The sequence below is a fragment of the Phocoena phocoena genome, chromosome 8 (genome assembly GCF_963924675.1).
Source record: "Phocoena phocoena chromosome 8, mPhoPho1.1, whole genome shotgun sequence".
NCBI lineage: Eukaryota > Metazoa > Chordata > Mammalia > Artiodactyla > Phocoenidae > Phocoena > Phocoena phocoena.
This window is the reverse complement of record NC_089226.1, coordinates 4617773-4644145: the sequence shown is the minus strand read 5'-3', so window position 1 is coordinate 4644145 and position 26373 is coordinate 4617773. Positions and strand designations below refer to the sequence as shown.

Genomic DNA, 26373 nt, shown 5'->3' with positions numbered 1-26373 from the left:
TCCTGTCTCTCGTCGCTGAGCCCCAGGCCTGAGGGAAAGTATGTCCTAAAAGAGACAGGTGCGTTTGAAGGCTCCTGTGTTCCTCTCTTCCAGCACTAGCATCTCAGCTCAGGCTCTACTTTTGCGCTGGGTCTCATCTTTCTCTTCCCAATACTTGAGCAGAGTCTTGTTTTGGGGGGTATGGGTTGGCTGACACTACCGGGAAGGTGACACTAGCCGAGAAGGCCCACTACCTCCCCAGTGGAGTATCAGAGAAGGTCCCCATGTGAAGAAGCAGGAACAGAGCTGTAACGGGGCGCACCTGTTCTGATACGCCTGGCCAGGTCGTTGGGAAGAAGTGTTGACCTGAAGAGCAGACAGGTGCCTGGGAGGGGCTGACGTGGTGCCCGCGAGGCAGGGGCAGCAGGGGGGGTCGCAACCCAACCGCCCTGCTCGCTCAGCGCTCCAACTTCCAGTTCCCTTTGCGAGTTATTTCGTTTTGTTTAGAACTGTTTTGAATGTAAGGTCGATCTGACCACAGTACGTCTCTAGTGATTACCTAGATTGAACCAGCAAAAACAGCAGCTTAGGTTGGTGTGCCTTCTGTCTCTCTCACATTCCGCGGGCAGCTTTCTCGAAGCTACAAGCTCAGCGGAGGACCACGGGGAAAGGTGCCGTACTAGGAGAGACCTTTCTCAGAAAGACACGCCATCCTGCAGCCGAGGCCACCACAGGCAGTGAACCCCGGTTTGCGTGCCTCCCGGGCATGGGTGCTACTGCCTCTCTCCCGTCCTAGGACTCACGGGCAGTGCCTGCTCAGGACCCTGGGCTGGCTGAGTGTCTAATCGACGGTGGAATTAGGGGAGGAGGGCGCTGCCGGGGATACACGTCTCTCCACTCCGCACGGAGCACAGCCTGGGTGGAGGAGGACAGGTGTCGAGACGGTGACTTAGCCTTTGGCCTAAAATGCTGTTGTCACAGTCTTCGTCGCGCTCACCCCATCGCGTGTTTGACTTTGGCCGTGTACTTAGTAATCTAGCTTCAACTCACCCTAGAGGCGAGAGGAAGTGACACGACTATGGCAGGAGAAATCTGGAAATCTGGAAATCCAAGGATAGCACTAGCCTCTGGCAAATTCCATGTTTCTGGTCACTCTTATGGACAAACCATTCCTAATTCCCCAACAGCCATGGGTGCCCCGCTGTTTCCCGGAGGGGCTTGGAGATCTGAGGCATAGCATACAGAGCCCAGATCGCTGTGGGCTCGGGAGCCTCTTTCCCTGCGACCAGGGGAGACTCGGACTCTGGGGGACTCAGGCCGCGTGTGAAGGCCTGGCACACAGCAGAGGTACCACCTCACTTCACAGGCCTGAGAGTGAAGCTGTGACAAAGCCCCTCTATTTGTCTGGACCACACAGAGATATCACAACAAAGCAAAAGACAACATATTCTTAAGAACATTCCTCTTGTTCCTGTCCTTTTTGTTTGTTTATTTGTTTGTTTTGGTGGTGGTAGGAAGGCTTGGTAAAAATGAAGAGGGCTCCAGGGGAAAGCAAGAAGAACTAATGTTTGGATGCTAGGAAGGAGGAAAAGTCCTCAGTAAGAGGGTCCACTGGCTAAAATGCCCAAACACGAAGGATCTAAAGCTAGTGGACATCAGAGAGCAAGGTGTGGAGCTGGTGGGAAGACATTCCCATCACCCCTGGGAGAGAAGGGTGGTTTACTAAAGCGGGCCGGGGAACATGCTTTTGTAAATTCACAAAGCCCTCTGGTCCGCTACAGGAGAATAAAGGGCAGAGAATAAACCCCAGACACGGATTCACTTGTCTCGCGGACAGAGGTTGGAAATGGACTTCGATGCTAACGTACCACCTTTGAAATATTTCTGGCAGGAGCTCGGAGGATCCAGAGGAATGACCAAGTTACCTGCTGAGTCAGGGCCTTGTGGACTTTCGCGAGGAGGCACCACTACCGTTTCTGCGAGGAACTCTAGCTGGAAAATGCAAGCTCTCGGCAGAGGAAATGCAACCTTCCCTTCTCTGGGCTAGAAGGGTGGTCGCGGTAGCCTGGGGGAAATGATGGCATGGTCTCTCTCTGGTAGGCAGATCTGTTTCCTGAGTCCCTGAGCTGCAGCTGTTGAGTTTCCAGACACAAACAAGTACGTATTCTGTGAGCGTCGCTGAGGCCACACAGCAAGGAAGAGCCAAGCTGGATTCCATTCTGCTTTGCACATCAGCAGCCCAGCTGCCAGCTGAACTCCAGGGCAAGCTCTGCGCCTGGTAACGATGCAGAGGCTCTAGGTATGGCACAGCTGGACTGGCGTGGGTGGTTAATGGGGACACACCTGGCCTTGATTATTCGGGGGAGAGGGAGAAATGGAAGGAGATGAAGGGTTGCAGGAACATACGATCCATCGCAGTAAAGCTGGTTCACAGCAAGGACAGATCTGGCTTTCCTGGTCGTCAGCAACGTGCCAGTGTGTGTGTGACTGTTTATGCTTAGGTAAGCCCAGCCTCCCACTCACTAAAAGCCGGCAGTCGGGGGAAAAGTGGTCAGCGGTGTCCACGGCCACCGTGTAGAGTGTGCACCACAAGAAGACGACCAGCTGAGGGCACGGTACGGGCCGAAATCCCTGCCTGTTTGCCCTGCCTGTGTCCCAGCGGCCCGAGTCCTCCCAGCGGGCACCTTTTCCTCATTTACACAAGGGCTCCATGTAGCATCCTCTCTGCCCAGGCCACTTTTTACTTGAAGGGGTCTTGAGAGAAAGCTAAAGGGAAGGACAAGGGGGGTGGGGTCAATGGTGACAGGAAAAGGGACGATGCAAATTTAGATATTCTCCTCCTTTCCCCTAGAATGTCATTTCTTGATGTCGTTTGTTCCTTCTCGCCCACTATGACCAAGGACTGAGCTCCCTCTACACCAGACCATACGGAAGTCGAGCTGGGGGCTTCATCTGACCAGGAAGAGATGAGGTGACATGGAGGGAAGATGGGGTTTGGGAGGCTCTCAGGCAGGTTTCAGGTGGCTAAGTGGGGAAGGTCAGGCTATGTAAAAGGGCTGATTGGGACAGTTGCAACTTGCCTGGGTCAAAAGAGTTGTGAGCTGGGAATGACATTTGGCGTGGAGAGAAGGAGCTGAGGTCATTGAGATGATGTTACTTGGAAACAGGTGCAGCATTCCTCAGATGCGAGGAGAATCTTGTATCTCTGCCTGGTCAGTATGTAAATGTGAGGATGAGGACATATGCAGAGTGGAGTGGCATGGGCTTTCTCGAGAATAACGTTTTGTTACCTCAGAGCTGGAAGTTTCCACTAGAGCAGTGGTTCTCAAAGTGCGGTCCCCAAACCAGCAGCCTCCACGTCACCTGGGAACTTGTTAGAAATGTGGATTCTCAGGCCCCTGACCCGCTGAGTCGGAAACTCTGGGGTGAGGCGCGGCCATCTGTGTTTCAAGCAGCCCTTTAGATGACCCTAATGCCCACTGAAGTTTGAGAACCTCTGGTCTAGATTATGCAGATAAAGACTTGCCTGAATGACCTGGATTCAGCAGACGTGAGAACTCGGGGGAGGCCTCAGAGGTGCAGGCAAGGTGCCAGCTTCCCTGGCTGTGCTCAAGGTGAGCCGACCTAGTTTTAGCCTCTGTCCTTGGGCCCTGGGTCCCCTGCTCTTTCCAAAGAAATACCGAACCAGATCAGACCACTCCACTGGCGCAAGATCACACTTTAGTTCAGAGACACATTTGCATAAATACTTGAAATGGATCCACCCCTGCAGGTGGGAGCCTGAGAACACGGGGCTCTCCGCAGTCCTGCGACTCGCAGCCCTCCAGGCGATGGGTTTAATACTGAAGACACTCCTGGTCATTTCTGAAGAGAGTTCGGGGTGCAGCTACAGTGCTTGCTTTGACACTCAACCATCCACCCCTACTCCACATCTCTCTTTGACTAATTTTTTCCCCTCTGAGGTAGATTATTCAACGAGGGAACCAAGTAGAAATAACTTTTTTCGTTTAACTTTGTTAGTCCTTTGCAAACAGGCTGACCGAGTCTTCTTTTTGGGTCCGTGAGAGCACTCTTTACCTTTTAACCTATGCCCTCTACTTGAACCCAAGCAAGGTCCAACCCACTAGATAGTAGACATTAGCATCTGTGGTCTGTCTCCTCTCCTCTCCTCCCCCCATGGATTCATGCCCAGCTGCAGCAGTGGGGGGCCTGGGTAGGCAGGCCACGCCACCCCCAGACGTGGGGTCACCGTAGCGTGACCCTGGTCTGCACCCCGCGCCCCGAGTCCATGAGCATAAGCCTGGCCCGCCCGCCGGATCACGGGGCGCACGGCTGGCTTCCGCACGGCTTGGCATCCTCAGGCTTCAGAGCCTCGTCGCAGGTGGTGGAGGCCTGGCCTCTGGGGTCACGGCACTCCACCGCCCGCCGCTGCCAGCCGGCCCCGCAGCTGCTGGAGCACTCAGACCAGTCTCCCAGGACCCACTGCGCGTTGAGCAGGGGCTGGATGACGTTGGTCGTCGCTCTCTCTTTGCTGCTCTGTATGCTGAAGTTCACGTCATTAGGGACAAAGAAGGTATACTTGACTTTGGGGGGAAAGAGCTCCCCAGGGGCTGTCAGGAGCTGCACGGTCAGGGGCTCAGGCAGCGGCCAGAAGCTCTGCAGCCGCTCCAGGGAGGTGATGGAGCCGCTGTACTTGAGGATGGTGCCCTTCACCAGGATGTCCTGTTCCACGGCGGAGATGGCCAGGTTTCCGTTGAGCAGGTACTGCCCGTCGGCGGTCTTCAAGGCCAGGTAGTTGCCGTCGTTCTGGATCCCTGGGTGGCTCCGCTGTTTCACGTCGATGTTAGTGGCGCCGGCTGGGATGGTGACGATGTCATTGTAGCCATAACTGTGACAGGAAGACACCTTTAGGACCCGTGGCTCCCCAGCCCGGTACTCAGGAAGTCAGCATGCAGGGACTGGGGGTGGGCAGACAAAAGTCTGCAAGCAAATAAGGAAGTAGTCGCCCCAAAGCGCCCAGTAAATTAGCTGCGGAGGCCGACGGGAACACTTGGTACACCGGGACTTTTGCTTGGCCTGGGAGCTCTATCTCAAACGTTTGGAGTTTAGATCTCGACAATAGCACAGAGGGGAAGGCAGCCTAGAGGGGGTGAACGCTGGGCCGTTGCTGCCAAACCTGGGCTCTTGGCTGAAAAGAGGTCTCAGGCACGTGCAGCGCCTTGCACTGGTGTAAACCTTGCTTGGCCACTTTCATCCCAGAGCTCACACCCACGTGGAAAAATCTGATCCACACACCGATTCCAGAAGCTGACCAGACGGACGCCTCACGCCACCTCTTAGAGTCCATCAGTTGCTGGTATTTGGTTATCGTGGCTCTAGGGCAGGGCGCAGGGCAACACAGCCTGCCCTGAGGAGCCTTCTTCTGGGCGTGCCCAGCACCATGAGCGGGGCTGTCTGGGGTGCTGGGATGCTGTTTGGGGAAAATGTTTCAACTTTATCGTGGGTCTGGGGCTTTATGTGGGATGGAGAAACCTTAATTCTTTTTTTTTTTTTTTTTTTGCGGTATGCGGGCCTCTCACTGTCGTGGCCTCTCCCGTTGCGGAGCACAGGCTCCGGACGCGCAGGCTCAGCGGCCATGGCTCACGGGCCCAGCCGCTCCGCAGCATGTGGGATCCTCCCGGACCGGGGCACGAACCCGCGTCCCCTGCATCGGCAGGCGGACTCTCAACCACTGCGCCACCGGGGAAGCCCAGCCTTAATTCTTATTCTTCTCTTTTGGGGTGGAAGTATTTGGCTTCGTAGGCTGGGAGGGGAGTGAGGAGGATTGAGGAGCACAGGCCCGCTGCTCTTTGCTGTCCTTGCCTCGCGCCCACTGGGCAGCTGAGAAAGGACCCCAGGCCCCACGTCTAATGCCTGAGAGAGCTCTGGGAAGGGACTCAATGTCTGACTGTCCCACACCCCATGCTTCTTTTTCCTATATCCTTTGAGTTTAAATTTGAAAAGACTCCTGAGTTGTCTGCCAAACAGGCAGATTCTGTTTTCTGAGGCTGATGAGAGGAGAGAGAGTGAGGGAGCCGGCTAGGGGCGCAGTGTGGCCGCAGGCCCTAGCCCTTCCTCCCCAGGAAGTGTGTGTGGGACAGGAAAAAACCGCCCAGGAATGGACAAACCTAGGCTCACCTCTGGCCACCATGACCTACCACTGTGACCCTGGAAGAGTCATGTAATCTCTTTGTGCCTTGGTTTCCTCGTCTGTAAAAGGGGAGTAACGGTCTTGGCCCCAATAGACGTATTTTAGGATCCGTCGAGCCCACAGAAGTGAAAGCACTCGAACAGATATAGGAGCTTTATGAACGTGTGGCTTTAAGGTGTGAGAAAGCGTCTGGAGTTCTCAGATCCATGAAGCCCCGAGGCTGCCAAGACCCCCCTGTGGGCCCCCGTTTCTGAAGATCCACCTGCAGAAAGGGCAGGGCCCGCCAGATTAGGGTGAAATGTCCTTCCCACAGCAGGCCTGGAAGAGCTGCTTTCTGGCAAAGGTCCCGGTTACTCAGTGTAGCTCTACTGCCAGTTGACTCATAGAAGATACATCCCTATCCATGTGGCCTCTGGCTGCCCTGAGAGCCGTCATCTCTGCGGGCCAGACCCCGGGCCAAGCGCTCTGCCCATCTCGTGTCTCGCCACAGCGACTCTGAGATAGAGAGGATGCCGCGTTTTATGAAGAAACTGAGGCTCAGTGCTCCACGGGGATGGAGTAGCAGCCACAATTCAAACTTAGGCCCCTGTGACCCCAAAGCCCAGTCCGCTCGTGCAGCTAGGGACAGAACTTCTGGAGAGACCCACCTGGAGGGGTTGAGGGAACCGGACACCTTCCTGCACGAGTTGCCTTTGCCGCCGCACACGCCGCATTTGTCCAGCTTCCTAGGCGAGTCCACCACGTGGTCACAGCCAGCCTTGACACACTGGCCACGGACACAGATGGCCAGAGTCTCGGGCCCGCACAGGGTGCCGTCGATCACCTGCAGTGGGGGAGGGAGGGGGCGGTCAGAGGGCCCAGTGAGCACTGACGCCGCCCACTCCTGGGCTCAGGCCAGGGGGCCTTCCTCCCCACCTGTGCACCTGAGTTCCAGAAGGACCCTCACCTTGGCTTCGAACACTTTGAACTCACTCCGCCCCCGGGCTCGGCAGAACAGCTTGCAGCGGTCCCGGGGGGACACCCCTGCGTACTTGGGGACCCACTGCAGCAGGTTCCCATCCACGTCCGTGTAATTGTAGGCATTGTACTTCTCACACTGCTGCTCCCTGAAGCTTTTCCCTGAAATGAGGGCGAGAGGGCATGGAGCTAACAGGCTGAGCTGAAGCAGGGAGGACCCCACGGGAGAAATGCCGAGATTCCGGGCACCCTTCCTCCTCCCGGACTTGACCCAACCCGAGGACCCAGGTCCAGTGTCACCTGGGCCCAACGTTCCTAGACACCGACCTAAGGCCTGACTCACGGGGCAAGGAAAGGAGCAGCCGGCCTCAGCTGGGCTTTCTGGGGAAAATACCTTCCCGTTTGGGGAGAATATTAATTCTGCTTTACAGATGAGTAAATTTAGGTGGGGACGGGGGAAGCACGGAATGACACATGGAGTTATGTTTTTGGGCCCCTGCTGATCGTGATTTATCTTGCCCTCCGTGGACATGTGGCCAAAGGCTCCCAGATCTGCGTCTCTAGCTCTGGCCTTGCCTCTCCACCCCACTTGCTGTAATTCTGGGTCTCTCTGGGGGAGCTCCACTTGTAAGATGCTGCAATTACCCCCAGCGCAGCGAGGCCCAACTCCATATGGTTTCTCCATATGAAGAACTGGCTGGGTTTTCATTTGGTGGTGCTACCACATTCCAGCCTGAGACCGGAACCCTGGTATCTTCTGAATATCTGCACGTCTACATCCACTATTTCCAGCCTGTCATTAAGTCCTGTACTCTACTCAGGGAGATCTGTGATTTTAAATGTCTCCTTCCCACTGTCAGCATCTCGGTCCACTGCTCGCAAGCCAAGGCCTGCGGTTTCCTGCGAGACTTGGTGCCCAGCCTCCGACACATAGCCTGCTTCCTCTCCCGTCCTGCTGCAGGCTGCCTCCAGAACAATCTGTCTGAATTAAGACCTGGGTTTTCCCCTTCCACAATCCTGAGGTTAAACCCGCTCTTACTACCGAGGTTCTCCACGCCAGCTGCACATCTGCATGGTCTGAGGAGCTTCAAATCCCAGGTGGCCGTGCACTCCTCCTGAGATTCTGAGTCAGGACACCTGAGGCGTCTGGGCCTCTGTGTTTGGAAAAGCTTCCCCGGTGACCTGATAGGACAGCCAGCACAGAGAGCCTCCTGGGGCTATCTTAGCTTTTACACACCCTTGGCTGGCCTGGAAACGCTGGCCCACTCTGCCCAGCTGTGCCCTGGGGGGGACCCTAGCCCCCATCGCAGCACGTCCTCCTGCACTTCATCACCGTCTCAGCCCTCCGGGCCCCGCTCAGCCCTGGCTCCCCAAGAAGCTTCCGGCCAGGCCAGGCCTCTCCTCGCTCTGGATTCCTTGTCGGTCTGGGGTCTGTGCCTCACAGATTGACCTTTCATTGCTCTGTAAAAGGGGTTTGGATCTCTAATAAGATCTGCACGTTCCCTGAGGACAGAGGACAGGCTTCTCATGCCATTATAACACCTATTCCAGTTCTATCCACACAAGAGGCACCAAAACACTCACTGACTGAGATGGCTGGTCCCGGTGCACCTGAAATCATGGTACCGCCTATAGTCCGTGTCTACCTCATGCCTACATTCATTCCCCTCCCCTCTTTCTCTCTCTCGTTCCCCCAGGAACGCTTCACCCCTGTGCCAGGCAGACCCTCACAGTTCCAGGGCAGAGTTTCTAGAGCTTCGTGCCGTTGCTGATCTTCCTCATCTTGCAAAACTGCAGAGCCTCCAGATTCCCTCATTAGACACCATTCCGATGCCAGTGCGCCTCTGCGCTTGGACGCATCTCTCTGCTTGTCGTTTGCTGCCTGCCAATACTCCCTGGGGCTGCACAAGGGGAGCTGGATGGGATGGTGGGGAAAAGACCTGCGGTGGCTTGCTCTCACACCGTCTGCTGCCCCTGCGTTAATGTGTGGGCTTTCCAGCAGGCACTGGGGAGGACGTCCCCAGGAGAGGGCAGAGGTGGGGCTGCTTCCCAAGAAGGGGCCGCCAGGCAGTTACCGCGCTCCAAGGGGAGACGGGCAACTCTTCTCAGGGGGAATGCGCGCTAGGGTCAGATGCAGAAATCTTCCCTCCGCCCTGAGCTGGATGTTGGCTGGAAAGATACTGGAGGTTTGGCTCTGACCCTGGCTTTGGAAAACGCCTCCATTCTGCATACAGACGAGGGTTCAGACGTTATCCTAGACACTCGCCCCTCTGCAAAGCCCTCCCCCAGCTCTAATGAGTAAGTTTGGTTGGGAGTGACGCCCTCCATCTCCGCATCTTGGAAGACCAGGGCAGTGTCTCTCCTCGACTTTGCCAGGCTCTCCCCGGACAGGGAGAGCGGTCCTGGGTCGCCAGGGGCTGCTCTAAACCATTTATGTCTGCACCCAGGAAAGCTCTGCGTCCGGGAGACCCCCGCAGTCCTCTGGGGATCTGCTGCAGGCAACACAGCAGCTGCTCTGGCTGGTGTGGCGATTACCATCAGGGGGGCACTCCTCCGTGTGGCACGATTGGTACTTGGCTCTCTGACCCAGGCAGTATCTCCCTCCGTTCTGAGGCTCGGGGTCCTCGCACTCGCGGTGTGAAAACTGTACTCCTCCTCCGCAGGTCCGTGAACATTCTCCCCAGGGTCCCCACGGGGACCAGCCTCCATCCACCACGGCCTGCAACACACAAGGCTGCGCTGAGTGGGGAGCAGAGGGCAGGAGGCCTCGGCTCTTGGTGTGACCTCCTCACCTAGTTGCGCCCGTCCTGGCGCACGCAGTTTGGTAAACTGCCTGATTCACCTGTGCAGGGGCTGTGTGGCCCGTGCAGCCGCGGCTCCCCGATCACGGTCTGTGCTGGCCTTGCTCGCGGCTGGCCCCCTGGTGTCTACAACAGTGCCTTGCCCTTTGTAAGGTGCTCAACAGGAGTTGCTGCGTGAAACACTTTTACGGGAATAAGGTTGGGTCTAACACAGCGGCTCTCCATCGGCCGGGACACGTGGCAGTGTTCGGAGACCCTGCGGTTGTCCCAGCTGGGCAGGGCATAGGCTGCTGGCCTCGAGCGGGTGGCGGGCAGGGTGCTGCTAAACATCCAGCCACGAGCACGACAGCCTCCCTCAGCAGGGACGCACGCAGCCCAGATGCCACCAGTGCTGAGGCGGGTAAGTTCTGATCTAAAGGACCAAGCTCTAGGAGGTGTGGCCACGAGTCTGCCAGCTGCCAGGTCCAGGGGTAGGATGGTGCTGGGAAATAAACTAGAGTGGCTTCCAACTTTACAACCGACCCTGAGGGCAAGGCATTGCCTTGGGTGGGTTCGTTAAGTTTTCGAAATGAAAATAATGTTTAAAAAGTTGCAGAAGTCACACGTGCTCATATAAAAACTGAAAAATACAGAAAGGTGTAAAAAAGAAAGTAACGCTTACAAGATACCACTACCCAGATGAAACGATTGACATGATTTTCATCAATATCCTTTTGTACCTTTGCTCTGACTATAGAATCATGAAGGTGCCAGGTTTTATTTTACACAGATATGATTCTGTCATATACATACATACATATATGTATATATATATATATATATATATATATATATATACACACAGTATTGTATGATCTGTCTTTTCCCCTTAAAAATAGGTGATAAGTACCATCCCGTGATCGTTTTCTGGCCACCTTTCCCTGTACCGGGCTTGGCTGTGGTGCTGGGAGAGGTTGGATGGGCTCCCTCCCTGCTTCTCCCCTCAGGAACGTGTGAAGCGCGCGCTATAGGACAGGGTTGGGAGAAGCTCAGTGTCGGGGTGTGGGCTGGGAGGGGGCTGAGAATGAATCCGTGGACCCCGTCCCGGCTCAGGCTTAGAAGAAGCATGTGATGTCCCCGCCCACGCGGGCTCCCGGGCCTCAGTGCAACGGCGGCACCCCCGAGGACAGCCCTGAGGAGGGTGAGCGCACAGGCCACCCTGGTGATTCAGAGCTCGGCCGGGCCCAGGCTGCGAACCCGGTGGATGCTGTTTCACAGATGGTTCAGTGACTCGCCGAGAAATGTGATCAGCCTCACAGTTCGGATGTATTAAGAGCAGAGGGCAGAGAAGCAAATCATTTAAAAACTCTCACTGGCATTGCCTTTTTGTCTTTGCCAGGTTTTCTCTGCCTGGTCAGAGGTGACTCTGACTCCTCCTTCCCTCCTCCTTGAGCAAGGAGTTCCCACAATTACTCTCACCCTCCTGACCCCTAGCTATGCATTCGGCTCCGACACGGGTAGGATGTGAACACCTTCCCCTCATTCTCGACTGGATGTCCCTCCTCTGCTGTCACGCTACCTGTTTATAATAGAATTCATAACGGCTTCTGTCTGTTGCGTGCCCACGACTGCCCTTGCGCTGGAGCGTTCCACACCTAGCACCAAGCCTCACAGGCCTTCAAGTCGACTCCGTGGCAGCCCCACAGGCGGAGTCCCCCAAATGCCCGCAGCCCTGCTGACGTCATCCATCAGTCTTGAACAGCTCCTCTCGGCTTTAGATAAATATGCTTTGCTTTGTCCAAAGGTGAGTGATTTTCCTCATAGTTGCCCCTAGGCCCAAAGTCTCTTAGTTCATGGCTCTCAAGTGTGGTTTCCTCCTTGGAAACAGCCCTCCCCCTCCCTGTCCCACACTCCCAGTGGCCGTCCCTCACCTTGGGCTTCTCTACTTCCTCCTCAGGCAGGCAGCTGCCATCCAAGCAGAGGCTCCCGGGCCCGCAAGGCGTCCCGTCCGCCCAGGGCAGGCTGCCATTCTTCGTGTGGCAAAGGGGCTCGGCGCCATCCATGTGGCACCAGAGCTGGGCACAGATGTCCTGAGCAGAGGTGTTGGGGCAGTGGCGGAAGCCCAGCCCAAAGATCTGCTTGCACTGTTGGTCCAGCTCGTAGAGGGCCCTGCGGCCTGGGAGGCCTGTGGGCAGAGGCAGGGCCGAGGTAGGGGCGTCCAGGAGACAGTCTCCTGTGGAGGAAGCAGAGAAATAGGAAGGAGGGGTTCCCCCCGCCAATCACACTCGAGGACTCCTTGACCTCCGCCTACAAACTGTCAGCACTCAGTCACCCACAGAAGCTCCTCCGAGTTTTGACTATCAGTAGCAAGTTTTTGTTTTAAGGGTTGCGTTTCTTTTGGTATCCAGAACATCTTATACGCATTCAGTGTTTACCGAGGGAAGGCCAGCTAAGCGTAACACTAACCTAGGTCACAGTATAATTGCGGATGTAAATGGACTCTTAAAAACCAGGCCAGGAGAAATAAAGCCAAAGTATTGATGTCGGACAATCTATTATTTTTGTATCAAGAATCAAGAACCAGTTGTGTTTTCACTGCTCTACTCAACAAGTCAGGCTGTCTTCACCAAGCACCTCGCCCCACTCCTTGCCCTCACGGGGCGCTTCCTGCCTCTCTGCCATTTGCACGCTACCCCTGTGATCTATCGCTCCAGCCAGAAGCTCCCTTCTCCCCTCTGCACGACAAAAATTCTTCCATTCCTTCGAGCTCTGTTCGAGCCCACCTCCTCCAGACAGATCTTCTCAGACTCCTTCCACCTGCCCTGTGGGTTAATCTAAAGGGGCTGCTGGAAGCTGGGCCAAGGAAGGGCATGCTCTGTGGAGTGGTCAGAGCACTGAGCCCAGCGGAGTGGCGGGGACACAGCTCCTGAGTCTCCCCCAGGCCGAGACGTCTGCGCTGCAGGTGCCGGCTGCTGGCCGGGGAGGAGCCTGGGGGACCTACCGTGCCCGCCGTCCAGGAGCTCCGTGAGGTACATGGCGCTGCAGGGGGACCAGGGCAGCGTCTCGTTCAGGTGGACGAAGAGGGGCGCCATCATGTGGTGCTTGCCCAGGGGCCCGAAGAGCCGAGCACAGGGCTTGGAGTCGTCGTGGGGCATGCTGAGGACGTGCCCTGGGGAGGACGAGACCCGCGGTCCACCCAGCGTCGCCACTGCCCTCAGCCGTCCGCCCAGGGGGCAGAGGGCCTCTGAAGGCCTACGCAGCGCCAGCTCCTCGAGGGACCACCACGGCGCTGCACTTATTCCTCAAAGACTCTTCCCGGCCCACCCTGCCTGCCCCTCCTCTCCCAGGAAGCTTGCTCAGAGCTCCAGGAACACCGGGGTTCCTTTATTTTCTGCTGGGGCCTGTGCGGATTCACACTCGTGTCAGTCATTCGGTAGCTGACCTTCCAGAATCCTGACTGCTTAGCCGGGATGCGGCCCCACGGCTCTACCCGAGCGCTGGCATTTCCCTGGTGACCTCCGAGGATGGCCCCGTGCTCAGGGCGGGGGTGGAGACAGCACGAGGGCGGAGTCACCCTGCCGGAACGAGGAGGGGTGGCCCCGAGAGGCGGCAGGGTCCTGGGGGGGCCTCGCTGGCTGGACTCGGGAGGGCCGGTCCTCCCACATGGTCCAGCAGCCCAGGCCTCTGGCGTGGCGAGCCTTACCGAGCTCGTGGGCCAGAGTGTAGGCCGCCTGCAGGCCCTCGTCCTCGATCACGGAGCAGCTCTTGCTGGGGTCACAGATGGTGCCAATGTCCGCCACGCCCAGGGTGTCACACAAGCCCTCCTTCCCGCAGAAGTTCTGCTCGTGGAGAGAGCGGGACGTGAGGACAGACACAGGACGGAAACCCTTCCCATTCCTGCACCTCCGGAGACGCAGGACACGTTTTAAGCCAAATCCCTGTTTCTCCCCAAAGGCCATTTCTCCTTCTGTGTCGGCGTGTCCTCGGGCTGCCGGAGACTCAGAAAGCTTGTCCCGGGAGGTGGGATAGCCCGGCGGTGGTTAAGGGTGTGGACCCCACAGCGAGGTGGCCGGGGCCTGACTGCGGGCGCTGCCACGGGGCGGCAGCTCTGTGCCTCGCTTTCCCCAGCTATAAAGTGGGGCTAAAAAACGCAGCACTCGCCTTGGGGTTGTGCGTGCGGCCTGGGGGGTGAGCAGGGTCTCCCCACGTGATCACACTTGCTGGCCTTCAGGAAGCCATCTGTTTAAACCACACCAGGGAGATGGGCAGGCCTCCTGCCGTTGGGGAAATCTTGAGGGGACCCCCGGTTACCTCCACCGCCTTTAACCCCCGCTGCAGCTGGACCTCCTGTCTTAGCTCCAGCTCCACGTCGCTCTCCGGGCAGTTTGAGCCCGTTTCCTCTCGTTATGACCTCAGCAGACAGCTGCTCACAAAGTTCTGGAGCAGAGCCCCCACGAATTCCTCTCCTTCCCTCGCAAATACCTCATACATGTCCTCGTGACCTCCCCTTCTTGTCCACGCCCGAGGCTCCTGGTGTCTAGCTGGGGCCAGCAGGGGGCTGGTCCCCGTGTCTGGGCGGCCGTGGCCCCCTCGGCGCGCCCTCCCACCCCGCCCCCGGTTCCCAGGGGCCCGCGGACCTGTCTGGTGAGCAGGATGGCCGTGTCAAAGTGCTCGGGGTGCCGGTCGCTGGGCTGGTTGAAGCGCCGCTGCCAGCGGCAGAAGTTGCGTAGTGTCAGCCCGCCGTTGTCGGACACCTCGGGGCCCCATCTCTCATCCTCCACGATCAGCACCTTCACCACCATCAGGTTGATGGAGTTCCTGATGCTGGGGTGCTTGTAGATGTGGGCCGCCACAGACATCAGCGTCAGGACGTGGTTCTGCAGGAAGGAGGGGTGGAGAGGGAGGGGTAAGTCTCCTGGCCGCCGCCCGCCCCTGCCGTCACGCCGAGTTGATGCACCCTGTGTGCTGGGCATCGGTACACAGCACCTCGGTGAAGGCTCCCCAAACCCCCCAGGCCCTGGCCTCACTTCCCTTCACTGTACATATAAGAAAATCACGGCTCAGTAGGTGGCCCAAGGTCCCAGAGCTAGGGTGTCAACCAGCGTGTGAACCCAGAACACCTGGCTCCAAAGCTTAAGTGTTTAACATCCTGACCAGCCACATGTGGCCACGGACGTCTAAATCCATTAAAATTCAATAAAGTTAAAATCCTAGCTCCTCTGCCACACTGGCCACATTTCAAGAGCACCAACGGCCGTGAATGGCTCGTGGCTACTGCATCGGACTGAGCAGACAGAACATTTCCATCATCACAGAAAGTTCTTCTAGTGGACTGCACTGGTTATTCTACCTTAACCCTGACACCAACCGTCTCCCTGGCAGCCATGCATTCCCTCTCCGCCCTCGGCCCAGAAGCAATTATCTGAGCGCTCAAGGTTAAAATCCGTCGAGAATTTTCCTGATGTCTGCTGGGGCAACCCCTACTCTTCAGGATGGGAAAACTTTGCTCTGATGACCACTCCTAACAATAGCTCCTCTGCACCAGTCACAGACGGTACACGTGTCACCTCATTAAATGCTCACAAAAACTCTGGGAAGTAGGGATTGTCATCCCCATTTCACGAACGAGGAAGTGGAAGTTCTCGCAAGTTAAATAACTTGTCTACAGCCGCGCAGCTCTTAAAGCCGGAGTGCCAGCCCAAGCGCGTCTGTCTCTGAGGTCTACACTCTTCTCAGTAAGTCTCCCAGGGCTTGGCCTCCTGGCTTCTGCCTGGACAGCCCAGAGGGTTTATTCCCCTCTGCCTGGGGTGGGAGAGAATCGGGTGGGTCGCTGAGACCCAGGCGCTCAGCCTCCCACTGCTTCCGGTCCCACCAAGGCCAGCTGAAGGAGTTGACATCGGTGCTTGGCCTCTGCCCCAACCCTGGGCTGCCAACTGCTCCCAAGGCTTTGGGGGAGGCCAGATGGGGCTCACTCTTCTGCCTCCAGGGCCTCCAGAAGGGAGTCCTCTTGGATGACTTTGCAGAACAGGAGACGAATGGGGCAGAGGCACACAGGCCTTCAGGCCTCCAGCCAGCCCTCCTCCCTGCTCCCTAGGGCACCACCTCCTGTGGCCTCTCTTTCTTCCCTCCTGTGTTCTGGAAGGTGGGAGAAGAAGGAAGGAAAGGAGGGTGAAGGGCTAGAGACGGACATTCCATGGGCTGAGGCCATGTGTGGGAGTTCTAGACGAATCCCACTGTTTGTGAATGGGATCTGTCTGTTCACCTCGCAGGCGACCAGCCAGATATTTTGTAAGTTAAGCCCTACAAACAGGGGTTGGCAGGTTACTTAGTGTGTCAAGCACTCCAGCTATGTTTAGGCTGATGTAAACATCTTATCAGCAAAGCTGAAACTTGGCACCAGCCCCTGGAGTCGGATTCCTGAGGGAAACAAGCAATTACATCAGTATGCAACTGGGGGCGAGGGCTGAGGAGCGGCAGCTTTTGCTGGGGTTACTTCCTCCAGGCCTCTGCTGCGTCCGGGGCCTCCTACCCCAGGAAGGACCAGGGGCCAACTCCGGGAACTTCTTCCGAGACAACCTGAAACTCTCCTCACAGGAGGCCTTCCTTTCAGTCCCACCTTCACAATTTCATAACTGGGGAGCTGATGTCTTACAAAGAAGGTGTGAAGATGAGAGATGCCAGATGCTCCGAAGCAGTCCCCGAAGGCTCAGAATGAGGAACTGAAGACCTAAGGTTTCGGAAGGGTCTGGTTCCCAAGCTGCCTGGTCAGACTAGCAGAGAGCATGCGATGGGCGCGTCCCCGACGAAAACCAGAGGTGCACACGTACAGACTGCTGCACAAAGGCCGGCACGGGCGCACATCCCGACACCGAGGTTCTTGGGGTCTCCTTGCTTGAGTTCAGGCAGCTCACGGCATCTTCTCCCGACACCGAGTAACAACTAGGGGGCCGAGCTGGCTTGAGAGCCATTTCCCTTCCAGGAGGTGGGTTAGACGGGAGGACATTTGAAGGTCCTTCTGGCTGCTTTCTCAGAAGAGAATTCCCATCGCAAGAGGGCTGCCAGGACTGTGTGCACCAGAGTTTCTGTTCAAGTCCCCAGTCCTGGTCTGGCTCACCTCCCCTTCTGTCTTGCCTCACTGCACTTTTGGGGACGGGATGCCCTGCCACCATCAGCTCCTCTGAGGAACGGTGGCCCGGCTCCCTGTGCATCTGACAGCGCCCTGGGGGAAGGGCCACTGGGCCTGGGCGGGTGGGCAGCCGTGAGTCTGTGAGCCCCCGCTTCTCAGTCCATTTCCTGGTCCAAAAGGGCAGGCCTGACTTCCAGTCCCACAGAGAATGGGCCCAGGAGCCAGTCAAGGAGAAGGTTAGCTGGCTTGCTCTACCGCGCCCTGTCGATTTATACCTCCCTGTGCACCACGTGGGTGCGGGCTGCGGGCTGCAGCGGGGCCCCCAGCAGACAACCTCCCCACAGCCAGGTCGGGTAGGTCAGAGCCCAGGGCCAGCTGGGCCGGGGTGGTCACACAACCCGACTCTGGAATGGCCCGGGGATCTCCTGCCCTTGGGTCTCCTTAGGGAAAGGTGGGCACTTTTCAGGGGGCCTCCTTCTCCATTGGCACCCCCAGGACCTGGAGGAGCAAAACGACACTCCGCCAGCTAGGCTGGGACATAGCCCTCTGATTCTCTGAGACACAAACAAGGAGATTCCTCCCCCGGAGCTCCCTCCCGTGCGGCCAAGGTCAGCCATGGCGGGAGTCTGGCGAAGGCTGGGCCCAGGCCAAACACACTTCCAGCAGCGTCACTTCAGAGCGTCATCCCTGACGCTGTGGGCCCAGCGCTCTCCTCGCAGCACGCCTGGGAGAGGCAGGGAGAGGAGGGGTGGTAACGTGGAAACTCTGTGGCCTCCGCAACGGGGCCATCACTCTCCCTTCTGGCATCTCTCTGGGGCCTGAGACTGCTGGGGAGGAGGGAGAAGCAAAGGGAGAGGAAAGAAGAGATGGAGAAAAGACAGGGTCCTGCACAGATGTCCTTCATCCGTCCTCGTCCTCCAAGCAGTGAGGGGCAAGGCCACGTCGCCGAAGCACGCAGTTTTCAGCACCACAAGGGGCCCAGTGGACACAGTCCAGGCAGAGCAGAGGCTGAGAGGCAGGTCCTGTGCTGCGTGCGACAGCACAGCTGGCACAGCGCTGGCTGGCTCTGACGGCGTGGGACTGCCCTGCCCTCCTGCTCTGACAAATGCATCACCAAGGCAACTCTAGCGCCAGCCACGCTTCGCCGAGCACCTACTATGTGCCAGGCTCTGGGTCAGGTGCCTTCCGTGTTTTACCATCTCCTCCAGACACTGCCGGGACATTGGTATAACTGTGCCTGTCAGGCTGGTGAGGAAATCGAGGTACAGAGAAATGGGTGACTCGCTCAAGGCCACTCACGTCTATTTCCTGTCAAAGTCTATGCTCTTCATCACGGCACTGACTGCCACCCTCTTTGCTGCTGCAAGGGAAACTGCAGCACAGCCCGGACAAAGCGTGCCAGCCAGCCAGCCAGGGTGCCCCTGACGTTGTCTCTGCCCAAGTCCCCCCGCCGCCCCCCTCGGCGGGGAGGGGGAAGTGGCGAATCAAAGACCGTTGAATACTAGGGCCTTCTCTTTGGGAAATACTTCACAGAGTCCATCATTCTGACGGCAGCAGACCAAAGGGATGGAGAAGACTTGGTCTGCTGCCAGTGGGGGAACATACTTCACATGCGTATAACGTGGCCTGTGGAGATTCGGGCATGTGTCTGCTTCTGTTATTATCCAAAACAGGACACTTTTCAGAGTGAAAGCTGAGACGATTAATAATTATGCCAGAACGAACAGGCCTAGATGGAGGCTGTGCCGGGCAAGCCGGGGTACTTGGCCACTTCGGGTATTAGGGCTGGCCGGGGAGACATTTCCCCGGGGGGCAAGCGCAAGGGGAGACGAAACGGCTGTGACTTGGCCCTTCCCGGAAACCACCTGCTAGTAGCCTGAACCTTGGGACTCCTCTGGTCTCCTCTGGGGGCCCTCCCTGCTCAGCAGTGAGTTCAGAAGCTCAGCCTGCAGCCGCTGCCCTGGAAGGACAGCTTCCCAGACCAGCCCTGGGGCGCAGCACGGTCCCCACGCGCCCCTCTCCTGCTCCAGTTTCATCCAGGGGACAATTAGCTGCGGCCGGATGCAGACAGAGTTAACGGTCTCTTCCGAGGTGGTCCCTCCTTTCAGGACACCCCCTTTGTCTGAGCTCCTTAACTCTGAAACCAGAGAAGAAGGTGGGAGACAGGGCCCCTCCTGTCAAGGGATTGACTGAACTCAAGTGTACAGAGTCCGGAAGGCTCCCCTGTCGCTTAGCAGTGAGATCAGCCTTGCGCGCGGATGATTCTTTCTCTTGGCCTCGAAGGCGGTTCCTTCTCAGGACCGGGCCTCCCACTGCGGCTGGACGTCTTTGGGCTGCTGGGTTCAGTGACCCAGTCCCACAGCGTGGATGACGTCGGGGGAGCCAGGGCCTCACACCCTCCAGGTGCTCAGGAGACGGCACGGCTCAGTGAAGCAGCACCGCACCCGGGTGCTGTGAGAGCTGGCCTTTCTTCCTCTGCCCCTTCACAGGCACTTCCACCCAGGTGGTGCGTGGAAGCCACTCTGCAGATTGAGCACTCGGCTTCTCCACGTGGTGCTGAACTTTCCAGAAGACTCACCACGAAGCAGCCTCGTCGACGTTTGGGCTAGAGTCGATTACCTAGTGCAGGCGCCCCGCTTCACAGGTGAGGGGAAGGCGCTCTTCACCCTCCTCACACACCCCCGCTGCCGGGACACCCCGAAGCTTTTTCCGTCCGTGTGAATGTAGTCTCCAGGAGGCCCCTCGGAGAGTTACTTGTAAAGAACTAGGCTCCATTTGGGGAGGTGGGTCTGGGCAGGCAAGGTCGTGGGGAACCGGCCCTTGACATCCACTCCTGTCTTGGCCGAGCCAGGAAGCCCAGGCAATGGAGCTGAGAAGTTCAGGTCTGCTCTGTGGCACCTCCATAGCCTGTGAGCGGTCGGAGCAGAGGGCCAGGGGCCAGTCATAGAGACCGCTGTGTCTCGGCCCCTGCCCCACCCCAGCGCGGCGACAGCGGGATGCAGGCAGTGACGTGATGAGACCGAGGCGGAGGCGGCGGGGCTGGCCCCAAGGAGAGAGGGAGCCCCCCGCCCGCCCAGGGAGAGGACCTCAGTCTTCAAGGTGCCCGATGCCTATTGCGACGCGCTCTCCGGGCCCGAGGGAGCCGGCTGCTGCAGAGGTGCCAGTCTGTGAGTGGTCCAGAAACCTGTGTGTGTGCAGGGGGAACAGAGGGGGCAAGCGTGCTCTGCGTCACCCAGCCAGGGGTCATACGAGGGTGGAAGTGCTCCTGGGTGGCTCTGCAAAGAGCAAGTCAACTTGTCTGGTGCAGCAGACCTGGGCAGAACCCAGCCCAGCCCCCGGCTTCCGTGGCTTGGGAGCCCTGGCGGCAGCAATCACGTCTGCTTTCAGATGGCTCTGACCTCCTGGAGCTGCTGCTGGAGGCAAACACACAGCATCTGAAGTGTCTGGGCGCTGAGCTCAGAGTGAGATGGTAGGAAAACGTCAGGGAGGACATTGTGGCTCTGAAGACAGAAAGGCAGATTTCTCTTTCTGCTGCTGCTCCGTGTTCTTGTTGGCTTTTCTACCTCCTGGTTCTCAGGCAGCCGTCAGAAAGGAGTCGTGCGTGGGAGGGGCTGAGCCCCTCAGCTCCGGGTTTGCGGTGAATGTGCTTTCTGATGGAGCCCCTGGTCGCTGGAGTAGCCATCCTCACCCGAGACGGGAGAAGCCCACCGCCCTGCCGCCCTCTGGAGGACTTGCTTGCGGAAAGGAGTCAGGGAAGGCGGCTGGTGCCTCCCCCTGCTCTCATGGAAGGCAGGGAAGCAGATACTCAGTCAGTGCAGACCCACAGTCCCGGGGGCAGACCGCACTGACGGCTCCAAGCCGCCTCCCCGAGCTCAGCGCACACGGAGCCCGCGGGGCCTTAACAGCCCAGCAGCAGCCAGGGGAGCGGCCAGCTCTTCCCACCCTTCCATCTAGAATGCATTTCCCAGTGACTGCAGAGTGAGAAAGCTGGGGCGAGAAGCCGGAGGGCCGGCTGCACCGCGTCTAGACTGTGCTGCATAGGGAATGCCGAAGCACTAGGTGCCCGCAACAGCTGGGCACAGGCTGAGCCTAGGATAGGGTCCCAGCCAAGACTGCCATCACCGAAAAGGCAGCAACTGAGCTGCAGCAGTGGCCAAGGTGCCTTTTTCAGGAAACTGTGACCGCTGGGCAGGTCAGTTCTTCTCCACCGCGCACGTCTCTGGTTCTGCGCTCCCCCAGGGAGGAGAAAGCGCAGCCTCTCCTGGAACCCTTCCACTTCACGAGGTGTTGGGGTGTAGGGTGACACATACACCTCCTGCTGATTCTGCACCATCCTGGAATCTAGTGGGAAATGGCCTGGCTACAGGAGCTGTCCCCTGGAATCAGCTTTCCTGTCCCAGCTCCGTAGAGAGCTGTGTCTGGGCAGAGAGCAGCTCGGGCGGACCAAGGATAGTTCTGGCTCCACCAGGAACATTCACCAGAGGAGTTCAGATCCCCACCCCCTTCTCCTTCCCTTTTCCACTGAAGCTTCGGTTTCCCGGGCTGAGCCCCCAGGCAGAAATTCTGTTCCCCTCCCTTGTTGTGCTGATGCCGGCACTGCCAAGTTCTGCCAGGGCTGAGCGCCAGGTTGGCAAGGTGTCCGTGCCCCTGATCAGAACCAGCTGGGCACACAGAAGTTGGGCAGCCCCTTTCCAGGTTCAACTCCCTGCAAACAATGTCTTTTACTTATGGCAGCCTCAGTTCTGTAGGCAAAGGGAATCTTTCCATCCCAGCTGCCTCTCCCTGGGAGCCTCCCAGGTCTGGAGACAGCAGAGGGCGGAGAGGTGGGGGTGGGGTGGAGGTTCTCCCCAGATGTTCACTTATCATGTCTGTTGGGAGGGGCAGGTGTCTGGGGCGGCGGGGGGGGGGGCTTTAAAACCCACTTTCAGTTCAGGATGTGAGGGAGGGGGGTGAGCAGGGAGGAGGAAGCCCAGGACCCGCCCTCTAAGTTGGAAGGGACGCATGGGAGGAGCTGGAGGTAGCCCAGGTGTCAGGGGTCAGGAAAGGAGTTACTGGGCTTTCTCAGAAAGGAAAGAACCTTGTCTGGGGTGAGGAACGGGAAGGGTTTTCTCAGCGGGACGGAAAGGGAAGAATTTGGAGACTCTGGGAGGTGACCGGCGTCTCCGGGCACAGCGAGTCCTACCTGCAGGTCGGCTCCGTAGAAAGCAGCCATGGACGCATCGGCCACCAGCAGCGTTTCCACGAAGCGAGCCTCAGACACAAACCGCTTGGTCCTACTTGTGGCCCCCAGGGTCGGCGGCGGCTCGCTGGCGCCTTCTGCCTCCTCGTCTTTGCCCTGCTCGTCGTCCTCCTGCCTCCGACCCTCTCCCTTCTCCGCCTCCCACTCGGGCGCTCCCGGCAAGGGCTGGGCTTGGGCGGCGGCTGCGCGCCCGGGCCCCCAGCGCTGCAGGCGGTGCGGCTGGTGCAAGGAGCCCCCCGCGCCCTGAGGCTGGATGGTGAACTCCTCGCCGTCCAGCAGGAAGGAGCCGCTCAGCCCGCGGCACAGGCTGACGGCCGCCAGCGACTCGGGCTCCCCGTTCACCGTGCCCGAGAAGAAGCAGCTGCGCAGCTCCTGCTCGCCCCCGGCCGCCCCGCCGGAGCCCCCGAGGCGCTCGACCTTGAACTCGGGCGCCAGGAAGCTGGCGTCGGGCGCCAGGCGCAGCTCGAAGTCGCGGCCGAAGGCGGACAGGTGGAGCGCGAGCTCGCCCGCGCCGCCCGGCAACCGCGTGGGCACCACCAGCGCCGAGGCCGGCCCCCCGCCTCCAGGCCTGGCCGGGGCGCCGCGGGCGAGCGGCGGCGGCGGCGGCGGCGGCAGCAGCAGCAGCAGCAGGAGCGGCGGCCACCGGGGGGCGGCGCGGGGCATGGGGGCTGCGGCTGCGGCGCGGGCGATGGAGGAAGCGGGCCCGGCGCGGGCAGGTGCTGGCGGCCCGGCCGCTGTCCCCGCGGGCAGGAGCTCGGGCGGCTGGCCGGCCGCGTGGCCCGTGGGCGCCTGGCGGCGGCGGTTCCCGGGCGGCCCCTCCGGCTGGCGGCGCTGCCGCTGCTCCCGCGCCCTCCCGCCCAGCCGATCGCGAGCAACTGGCGCCCCGGCCGCGTGCGCGTCCTCCGCCCCTGCCTTCTCCCCACCCCGGGAAGCACCGAGTGGGCTGCCGAGCCCTTCGTATTTATACTTCCTTCCCGGCTTTGACATAAGAGGTTTATTTTTGATCTCTCACTATTCCCGTTTCCCCTCCCCTGGGATCAGAGAGAGAAACTGAAAAGAGGGAGCGAGAGAGGAGAGAAAAAAAATTTGGATGAAATGTAAAACCAATCAGGAGTCAGCGGGGCTCGCTCCCCCGCCCCCCCCGCCCCCCCCGCCCCCCTTTAAGTGTCAACTCCAACTTTTTCCCCTGCGCTTACGCGCTCCCACATTAACTCCTCCAGTGCTGGACAGGCCCCTCAACCAGCGGCCTTGGGGAGACCCCAGTCGCTCCCTCCTCTGAGGCCAAGTGCCCGGGACATATACCCCAGGAGACCCTCACACCGGTCCCAGCGACAGTGTCACTTCGGGGATCCGACTATGCAGAAGAGAGATCTCCAGAGAAGGTTCCAGAGCTTTTCACTGTAAAGCAAAAGAGGGAGGCGAGAAAGGTCATATTAAAGTCACTCTGCACTTGGTGTTTTCACCCCAAGCTGTGGATCGGGGCAAGCAATACCACCTGGTTAAGGCAGCCAAGGACTTTGTGACTGCCTGGTCTGGGGCTGGGGGCAGAACCCAGCACGGGGGTAAATTACGCCAGGGGAGGTGGCAGAAGGTGGAATCACGCCGGGGCAGGTAAGCACTTGGCGAGGAGGGCACCTGAGCTCCAGGGGCTTCGTGTCTGGCCCTGAAAACTCAACTGGAACAGTGCTCAGCTGCCGGGGGACCTCAAGAAAAGTGGCACCCCAACCCCCATCGCACTGCCCATGGCTGTGGGTACCAGAGTGTATGAGAGTTGATTCATTCTGTCCCACAACGTCACCTCCCTGGGATGAGAGGGGCTGAAACCTGGAGAGGGGCATGGTACGGTCCTCTCTCAAGACCACAAAAAGCAGCACTGGCTGGCACCCCAGTCCTAATGGCACAGGTCTGGGCTGGGCCAAGTGTTCTGTTCTCTAAGGAGTTGTTCTCTGAGTTGTCAGTGTGGGAGATTCCTGGGGCTTAGGGCCTTGGCCGGCTCACCTACCCCAGCTGCCCAGTTCTCCGCCTGGGTTGCGGTGCCGACACAGTCGGGGTCACCCCTTCTTCATTGTAGCCCATTCCGCTCCCTCACCATCTATGCAGGATCAGCATGAATGTGAGACTCTCAGGGCTTCTTACCCCCAAACAGGAGCCCCTCACAGACACAAAAGTTCCTTAGCGACTACAGAATCCCAGGGCAAGTCCTGGCAAATTCCCTCCAAGTGTCCCCTCTCTCTGCTTTCTCAGAAACACAGAAGGCTTTGAGTTAGATGAAAGGAAGGATGAGCTTTCTATCCTATCATGCTCCCGAGAATTCTTTCCTGGATAATTTACGAGACAGGAATAACTGGAGTGTTGGGGAAACACTTGTGGAGGCAGGGGGATGGAAAGAATGGCCTCTTCAATCCTTTTCCAAAAATGAGCAAAACACTTCATCCCAGGACAATGGTATAACAGCCCTGGGGGAGTCTGACCGGGGCAGGCAATGAGTAATCCCATTTGCCTCAGGCCTTTTGTAACACTGTGATCATCCGTCTTTGCTTCCTAGAGCCTAAAGTCCCCTATTCACCGTCCCTCCAACCCCGGCCGCCCAGTAGAACTCCTGATTATCAATAGTAATTGGGTCCTTACGTTTTCTTTCTTTGTCCTTCGCTGGGGAGGCAACGGTCGTGCTCGGTCCCCTTCCTCCCATGTGTACATTAATGGCTGCAGGTGGGAGATTTAACCAAACCAGGGAAAGTCTTGGACATCCTTGGGCCCCCTGCTTTCAGCTGGGAGGGCTCTGGGAGTTGTTTTTAGATAGAATGAAATGCCTCCAAAGACAGCTCTTTGGAAGTTCCTTTGGAGAGAGGTCGGGTCGGGGACTTTGGGCTGAGCGTGCGTGCCTGGCCCCCCTCCGCCCTTCTGGATCCACCCTTCCCGGGAGCTGTACGTACCTTGCTGGTAACTTCAGGGTGGTGCCTGCCACCTGCACGGCATCCTCAAGGTGTCAGGCTTACCTTAGCTATGCTTCCATCTAGTGCCCTTGCCGCTGGGACTGAGAGGGGGTCCCTGGCTTGTGGTGAAAGCCCTCAGAAGAATGGCAGGTGGAAACAGTACAAAACAAAATGCAACAACGGGCCAGTGAAAATCCCAGGGGGGATCTGCCAGTTGCGGATTTCCTACGTTACCACGTTCCTTCCCAAAATGCATGATTACACCAGGGGCTGGCAAACCACGGCCCGTGGGCTAAATCCTGCGTGCTGCCTGCTTTTGTATAGGACACAAACTAAGGATGCTTGCCACTCCCATTTTTGAAATGATTGAAAAAAATGAAAACGAACAGTAAAATTTCACGATGCTTGAAAATGTCCACACACTTCAGTGTCCATAAATAACGTTTTTCTGGAAAGCAGCTGCAGTCATTCATCTACACATTGGCTGTTCTTGTACTATAAGGGCAGGCTTAAGCGCCCCTAAAATATATGTACTATCTGGCCCTCTACAGAAACAGTTTGTTGACCTCTGAATTACAGTAGAGCGACCTTAATTTGGAGCCCTCAAATTTGGAATGTGGGATTATTTAGACTCGGTGTCTGTGATTCATGTGGAATAAGAATTTTAACATAATTTCTTGCTCTGAATATGAAGGGGAAATTATATAAAAAACGAAAATCAAAATATCTGTCTTTAATTCTGTATCTAGCAATTATTTAATTAGTCCTTAAATAATTAAAGGATGTTTATGGTACCTTATATACAGGTTTATTATGAATTTCAAGTTCTTCATGAACTCATACTATTAGTAACTGGTTATCTCTTAGCTTATCACTAGAGATTTATAGAGTATATATTATAAATTTATAATGTATCCTAAGCTCTGCTATCTCTAGAATCTCCTTCCAATCGGAAGATCCATTTGTGGCCCTCTGATCCATTTCCACTCAAATTTTGCAGAGAAAAAACAAATTCAGAGGTTAAAGGACTTACCCAAAGACACATAATTAGTGTTAAAATTTTTCCTAAAATGCTACGGTACCACTGCATGAAGATTAAAAAAATGTATTGCTTTCAAATTTCATTTGCAATTCATACCTTTCTGTTAAAAGCCAGGCAATGTTCTAAA

General features: G+C 57.6%; 1 protein-coding gene across 1 annotated transcript; it reads right to left on the bottom strand.

The window, feature by feature from the left end:
• Positions 1-4296: 4296 nt before the first annotated feature.
• ADAMTS8 (ADAM metallopeptidase with thrombospondin type 1 motif 8) lies at positions 4297-22934 on the bottom strand. The gene is made up of 9 exons (XM_065881590.1): positions 22215-22934; positions 14544-14783; positions 13610-13745; positions 12908-13075; positions 11838-12139; positions 9662-9845; positions 7116-7288; positions 6817-6992; positions 4297-4867 (listed from the first exon to the last, which is right to left on the bottom strand). Exons 1-9 carry the CDS (start codon positions 22932-22934, stop codon positions 4297-4299), a joined length of 2670 nt encoding a protein of 889 aa, XP_065737662.1.
• Positions 22935-26373: the final 3439 nt, after the last annotated feature.